Below are 7,787 nucleotides of genomic sequence, written 5' to 3'. Positions count from 1 at the left end.
TTTCGACCTCCGCACGGATGATTACATTCTGCTCCGCGCTGAAGTCCCTCTTCCTTTGCTTCACCGGCCGAGCGTCCGGCCGGACGTGAAGTTCATGCTGCGCTACGCTTGGCGAGACCCCTGGCAGCTCATGGGTCGACCAAGCGAAAACGTCGCAGTTTCTCCGTAGGCATTTGACCAACTTCTTCTTCTGCTTTTCTTCCAGATCGGATGCTATGAAGGTGATGGCCTCCAGTCGGGAAGGGTCAATCTGTACCTCCTCCTTTTCTTCATAAACCAAAGAAGGTGGTTTTTCAGTAATAGTATTTACCTCGACTCACGGCATCTTCCGAGCGGACTTGGATTCGGCTCGGACCATCTCCACATAGCATCTCCGAGCCGCCAGTTAGTCTCCCCGCACCTCCCCTACTTGGTCTTCCACCAGGAACTTAATCTTCTGGCAGAAGGTAGAGACGACCGCCCGAAACTCGTTGAGTGCCAGTCGTCCCAAGATAACGTTGTATGCAGAAGGAACATCAACCACGATGAAGGTGGTGGTCCTTGTCCTTCTGAGCGGCTCCTCGCCCAACGAGATAAGCCAGCCAGACTTGGCCGACCGATAAAACTTCGTTCCCAGTGAACCCGTAGAGGGGGGTCGTCATTGGTAGTAGTTCAGCTCGGTCAATTTGTAGTTGGTCGAAGGCCTTCTTGAATATTATGTTGACCGAGCTGCCTGTGTCAATGAAAATGCGGTGAATAGTATAATTGGCTGTTACCGCTCGAATGATCAGGGCGTCATCGTGAGGGACTTCAACTCCTTGGAGGTCCTTAGGCCCGAAGCTGATCTCGGGTCCGATCGCCCTTTCCTGGCTGCATCCAACCGCGTGGATCCTCAGTTGCCATGCGTGTGCCTTTCTGGCTCTATTGGAATCTCCGCCGGTCGGACCTCCGGCGATGATGTTGATCTCTCCCCGAGATGCGTTGCCCCTATTTTCCTCCTCCCGAGTGGAAGGTCGAGGTCGTTCATTTGACGCTCGATGGTGGGCTCCGTGCTGCTGACGATGATGCCGCTCGGGGGATCGCCTTTCTATCCTTTGCACGGGGCTACGCTGTCGATGTCGCTGGTCTGGTGAAGGCGATCGGCGGCGGTAGCTCCTTGGCGCAGGATGAGCGATGGGGGGTAGGCTCCGACAGTCACGGGTATTGTGAGTGGCCGATTGATAGAGTGAACAGAACATCGGGGTCCATACCTTCCCCTTGGGCTTGGGCCGATCAGCCACGACTTGCTGGACGGCGTGCGACCGAATGTGTTGATGAGGACGGGCGACTTCGGCTCGTGGTCCTCTGGGGGGCTGGTGGTTGACTGGCTGCTTCCGCTTGGTGGGAGCTGGTTGGTCGCTCTGGGCTTCTTTTCTTCTCGCCGCCTGGGCTTCCTCCACATTGATGTATTCATTGGCTTTATGCAGCATGTGGTCGTAGTCCCGAGGCGGCTTCCGGATAAGCGAGCGGAAGAAGTCACCGTCCACAAGCCCTTGCGTGAACGCGTTCATCATTGTTTCCGAGGTGACTGTTGGAATGTTCATGGCCACCTGGTTGAAGCGCTGGATGTACGCTCGGAGCGGCTCCCTCGCGCCTTGCTTGATGGCAAACAGGCTGACGCTTGTCTTCTGGTGGCGCCTCCTGCTTGCAAAATGATAGAGGAACGCCGTTCGGAATTCCTTGAAACTTGTGATGGATCCGTCCGGCAATCTCCGAAACCACCGATGCGCCGATCCTGAAAGCGTGGGAAGGAACACTCGACACTTTACACCATCTGTGTATTGATGCAGAGTGGCGGTGCTGTCGAACTTACCCAGGTGGTCGTCTGGGTCGGTTGTCCCGTTGTACTCCCCAATCACGGGGGGCGCATAATGCTTCGACAGTGGATCACGAAGAATGGCGTCTAAAAACTGCCGGTTGATCCGTTCGGGTGACGAGTCTGTTCGGGGCACCTTTCCTTTTCTGACGTCCCGGACGGGTGCTTCGTCCGATGAGGATCCCTTGTCTTGATTGGCTTGCGCCACCTCCGAGGGCGTCTGGAACATAGCCCGATGAAAAGGTATCGGGGCGGGCGGCGCCCCCATCTGTGTGCCGGCCGGCCCTTTGTTTTGCTCCCATATTGAGAGCTGCTCCTGCCGATCTTCGAGTGGTGCTCGGCCCCCCGAAGCTGATGTCGCTTGCTGCACTGCCCGCTCAGCTTGAGCTTTCTGTTGCTGCTCCACGATTTTTGCGATTCGTGCTTGGACGAGTGCCTCGAGTTCTTCGGAAGAGAGCGTTACCAGAAGTTGGCGTCCAACATCTTCCATCTTCTTGGCTCAGATTCAGGTGCGTTCCCACAGACGACGCCAATTTGATCCTGTCCGAGCGCTGAGTCGATGGACGTTGGGGACGTGGTACGCTCCGCTGTCTTCGACTGGTGGTGTAGCTCTCCGACGGACCTGCAAAGAAGCCGAGCCGGGAGGGATTTCCCGGCGACGGCCCTCCGACGCTCAAGTCAGGCAACGAGAGAGGCAGCGTAGTGTGGCTACAGTAAAGAGTTGCGCATACCTTCGTTGACGTCTGGGGGTCCTTATATAGGATCCCGAGGAAATGCGGGCACGTTTCCCGATGCATGCACGCTTCCCCAAACATACCTTAACGAGTCTGTGTCAGAAAAGTACCTCTGGCGTCATTCCGCAATCGTCCGAGCATATACCGGATGTAACGGTGGAAGCTTCCACTGTACAATCCTGTGTACGGCTCGGTCGCCAACTCTGCTGTTTGTCGGCGGCAGGTGTCTCGAGGATGATGTTGTCTTCTGTCTCCTTTGTCCTCTTGCGATTCCCGTCTGTTCCAGGGCAGAGCGGTTCGTCCGCTGGCGAGCACGTCGTTTCTACCTCGGTCGTATGCTCGGATGAGATTGCTCTTGCCTCTATTACCGGGTGCCACGGTCGAACGGACGTCCCGCTTGGCCTTAAAATCTTTTTACCTTGAGCATCGGAAACCCGACCCCCAGTCGGGTTGTCTTCGTTCGGTTCGGGGGATTCACGGCCGATCGCCTTGCGTCGACTGGTCGGTCGGCTAGAAATGTCCGGTCGGTCGTCCTGTTCGCCCCGGTCGGCTGGGTCTCCAGGTCGGACCTCTTGACCTTTGACCTCCACGTGTCGTTGACCTTTCGCCCTCGAGACTGTTTGTGTAATTCTAATTCACAAAATAACTCGTCTAACTTAAGAATTGAAAGATCCTTGGAAACTTTGTACGTATCTACAATTGATGCCCACAAAGCATTCCTCGGAAAAGCGTTCAGAGCATACCTTATTGTGTCATGGTTTTCAAGACTATGCCCGATCAGGTGGAGGCCGTTTAAGATGTCCTTCAGTCGAGCGTGTAGTTGCGAGGCCGTCTCTCCAGGAAACATTTTTATATTCAATAAATTATTTAAAAGTAAATCTCATTTGTTTACCTTTGAGTCGTCAGTTCCTTCGTGTAGCTTGACTAGCGAGTCCCACAATTCTTTGGCGTTGTCGTAGGGACCGACTTGGTTCAACTCCTCCATAGTAAGCCCGCACTGAATGGTGTTGATCGCCTTGTAGTTCAATTGTGCCTTCTTGATCATTTGAGGAGTCCATTCTTCTGGTTCTAGTGTTGTTCCGTCCTTTATTGGGGGAGTATATCCTTTCAAAATGGTGAACCAGAGCTCGATATTGGACTTCAAGTAACACTCCATCCTATTCTTCCAATAACTAAAATTTTCTCCTTTGAATAGTGGAGGTCGGACAGTACTATATCCTTCTTGATACGAGTTCGTCATCCTTGCAAGACAAAAATTAAAAATATTTCCAAGACTTTCATCTTGGGATTAGTAGTGCCTAGAGAATAAATAATAAAAATATTCTAAAGGAAAATAAAAGAAAGTTTTTTTAAAAAAAAATGCTTTGAAAATCGGTTAAGAAATTTCAGAGCTAACCGACTCTGATACCAATTGATGGATCGATTTAAGTGATAGAGGGGGGGGGGGGGGGGGGGGGTAAATATCACGCGTTTAAAAACTATTCTTTTAATCTTTTGAAACTAAAGTCGTGCAGCGGAAATAAGAAAAGAGACAAGGTTTTTTTTACTTCGTTCGGAGCCTTGCTCGACTCTTACTCGAAGGCCCGCGGTCCTTGACCGCACCGATGGGCAAAACACGATAATCCTTCTTTCCGAACTCCTAAGAAAGAAGTGAATTGTACAAGTACAGATATATAAGATAGTAACACTTCTACTATCTTATAGAATTAAAGTGCAGTGCAAAAATTAAAGCTATACTGACAAAAGTAGTAGTAAATCGTAGCTCGGTAGGCAATCGTATGAAGTTTCTTGCAAAGTTGATGATGACTTGTCGTGTGAGCAGCTTGTAGAAGTACACAGGAGTTTATCAGAAAAGTTATCGTTGCCTCTTACTTCGAGCCTTAATTTATAGGAGTATGAAGGTTCAGTCGACCGATCCTTCTTTTCGATCGACCAAACCAGCTTCGATCCACTCCAGCTGGAATCTGACGCTGGCTCGAATCTCTGGCATTAATTTGTCTTTAAATATTCGGTCGACTGATCATGCCTTTCGGTCGACTAAAAAGCTTCCTTCCCTGTTCGTCGTGATTCTGCCGAGATCATCCTTTAATGCTGAATAAATGTGATGGGATCGGTCGACCGATCCCCAGGTTTGATCGACCGATCAGCTTATTTCCTTTGCTGCTGATCGATGCTGATGATCTGTCCTGTGCTGAGTCACTAAGGTTCGGTCGACCGATCTTACTGTTCGGTCGACCGATCAATCTTTGATCGGACTCTGATCTGATCTGTTCTGAGATGTTAGCTGCATTTTATTGATCTTGTTCGGTCGACCAAATCATAGGTTTGGTCGACCGATACAGTCGGTCCTGCAACATAAAGTTAAGCAAAAACTATTTCCTGCAAAACAGATGTTAGAGCAGTAGTAATATAATGCAAGATTAATAATATGAAAGACAATATAACTGTCTTGATCTCAACTTAGGAACCTTCCCGGTTTCTTCAGTTGGATCAGCGAGCTAAGGTTGTTCCCTTCGGGAACCCGACCTGATCACTGTCGCTCCTCCAGTTGTTTACCTCAATCTACCTGCCAAACTTAGATCCTCCAGATCTAGTTTGGACTTTTCACTTAGCTTTGATCGGCTCACCAGGACTTTTCCCTTGATCTTAGGTCCTCCAGACCTCTCGATCATACTGTCAAGCTTCAGGTCCTCTCGACCTCCTTGGACTTGCACCTGGGTTCCACGATCTACTAAGATTTCTCCTGCCTAGCCTCCAACTAGGTCTTTTTTGATTGAGTAAACATCCCGCACACTCAGTCAACTTGTTAGATCATAACAAGACTTATCTTGAACCTTTGACAACATCAAAACTCAGGTTTGATTCTGGTACAACTTGCACCAACAACAGGTACCATTCTACTCAACAAAATGACTGTCTATGTTTTGTTTGACTGTGGTGTCACTCATTCTTTTATATCTAAAAGATTCACTATAAAGTTAGAACTTAGAGATGAAATACTTAGTGAATCTTATAGAGTAGCTATGCTCATTAATAAAGCTATCGAAACTCATAAGTTGCTTCGAAGCTGTCAGGTCAGTATTGGTAATCATATATTTGAAGCTAATCTGATTCAACTAAATATGGTTGAGTGTGATGTCATTCTTGGAATGGACTGATTGGCCAAGAACCACACATTAGTGGATTGCCACAGGAAGAGTGTCAAACTTTAGACTTCAAGCCAAAAAGAAATCATCTACCATGGCAAGGCCAAGGAAAAGAGATTGCTCCTGTCCGTATCTCAGACTTGGAAAGCCATGAGGAGTGGTAATGGAATCTATCTAGCTATGATAAGTGAGGTGGAAGAGAAGATTGAGGTCAGGCTAGAAGAAATTTTAGTCGTTCAACACTTTCCAGATGTATTTCCTGAGGAACTACCTAGCACAGTTCCAGACCGTGAAGTAGACTTTGAAATTAATTCGGCACTAGGTGTAGTGCCAATATCAAAGGAACCCTACCGGATGGCCCCGACGGAACTCAAAGAACTAAAAGAACAACTTCAAGAGTTGTTAAACAAAAAGCAAATCAGACCGAGCGCATCTCCATGGGGAGCCCCGGTTTTATTTGTGAAGAAGAAAGACGGGAGTATGAGATTGTGTATCGATTACCAAGAATTGAATAAAATCACAATCAAGAATAGGTACCCCCTTCCAAGGATAGACGACCTCTTCGACCAACTTAAAGGAGCTACAGTGTTCTCCAAACACGATTTAAGGTCAGACTATCACCAGTTGAAGGTTAAGGCTGAAGATATACCAAAGACCGCTTTTAGAACGAGATATGGACACTACGAGTTCATGGTAATGCCATTTGGCTTAACCAATGCCCCGACAGCATTCATGGATCTCATGAATAGAGTGTTCAGACCATATCTTGATAAATTTGTGGTGGTGTTTATCGACGACATCCTCGTATATTCACCAAGTGAAGAAGATCACAAAGAGCACCTTCGCCTTACCCTCCAGATACTAAGAGATAAGGAACTATATGCTAAATTCAAGAAATATGAATTTTTGTTAAAAATTGTTACCTTCTTGGGTCACATAATCTCTGAAGCAGGCATTTTTATAGACCCCAAGAAAGTAGAAGCAATTTTAGACTGACCAAGACCAAAGACAGTAACAGAGATTCACAGCTTTTTGGGGCTAGCCGGCTATTATCGAAAATTCGTTGAAGTAGTTTCCTCGATAGCTATACCTCTCACAAAGCTCATACAAAAGAACTCTAAATTTAACTGGAGTGACGAATGTGAGAAGAGCTTTGTAACCTTGAAGAAAAGGCTTGCATCTACACCAGTACTAGTACTATCTGCAGAGGGTAAGGATTTCACTATTTACAGTGATGCATCAAAAGGAGGTCTGGGGTGTGTCCTCATGTAAGAGGGAAGGGTTATTGCTTACGCTTCACGACAACTGAAACCGTATGAGCAAAACTATCCCACGTATGACCTTGAACTAGCTGCAGTAGTATTCGTGCTAAAAATTTGGATACACTATCTATATAGTGTCAGGTGCGAAGTGTTTACAGATCATCTGAGTCTCAAATATCTATTTACACAGAAAGAATTAAACATGAGGCAACGATGATGGGTTGAGCTCTTAAAGGATTATGACATAATAATAAGCTACCATCCAGGTAAAGCAAACAAGGTAGCTGATGCATTAAGTTGGAAGAGCATGGGCAAGACAGTTTTGGCATCGCTCTCAGCACAACCATGCCTTCGAGAAACAATCAAGTTGAAGCAGAAGCAAGACTCGGTGTTGGCAAGACTTACAGAGCAGATCAAAAAGGGAAAAACACTTAATCTTCAAATAAATGATAGCGATATCTTATGGATGAAAGGAAGGCTGTGGGTGCCTGACATTGATAATATTCGACAAGAAGTAATATCTGAGGCCCACAAATCAAAATTCTTGGTCCACCCTAGCAGTACAAAGATGTATAGAGATTTGAAGAAGAACTTCTGATGGAGTGGAATGAAGAAGGATGTCGGGGAATTCGTCTCTAGGTGCCTAGTATATCCACAGACCAAAGCAGAACACCAACGACCTGGAGGACTTCTTCAACCTTTAGACATTCTGGAGTAGAAGTAGGAGCACATTTCCATGGACTTTGTGGTGGGATTGCCAAAGTCAAGACAAAGCCATGATGAGATATGGGTAGTGGTAGATAGACTCACA

At 47.3% G+C, this 7,787-nt stretch overlaps 1 protein-coding gene across 1 annotated transcript; it reads left to right on the top strand.

The window, feature by feature from the left end:
• Nucleotides 1-5,864: 5,864 nt before the first annotated feature.
• On the top strand, nt 5,865-7,574 carry LOC121986749. The gene is made up of 3 exons (XM_042540690.1): nt 5,865-6,407; nt 7,112-7,196; nt 7,243-7,574. The coding sequence occupies exons 1-3, from the start codon at nt 5,865-5,867 to the stop codon at nt 7,572-7,574; spliced, it is 960 nt and encodes a 319-aa protein (XP_042396624.1).
• Nucleotides 7,575-7,787: the final 213 nt, after the last annotated feature.

Source organism: Zingiber officinale, chromosome 5B (genome assembly GCF_018446385.1).
Source record: "Zingiber officinale cultivar Zhangliang chromosome 5B, Zo_v1.1, whole genome shotgun sequence".
Lineage (NCBI taxonomy): Eukaryota > Viridiplantae > Streptophyta > Magnoliopsida > Zingiberales > Zingiberaceae > Zingiber > Zingiber officinale.
The sequence above is the reverse complement of the archived record's forward strand: the minus strand, read 5'-3'. Positions and strand labels throughout refer to the sequence as shown.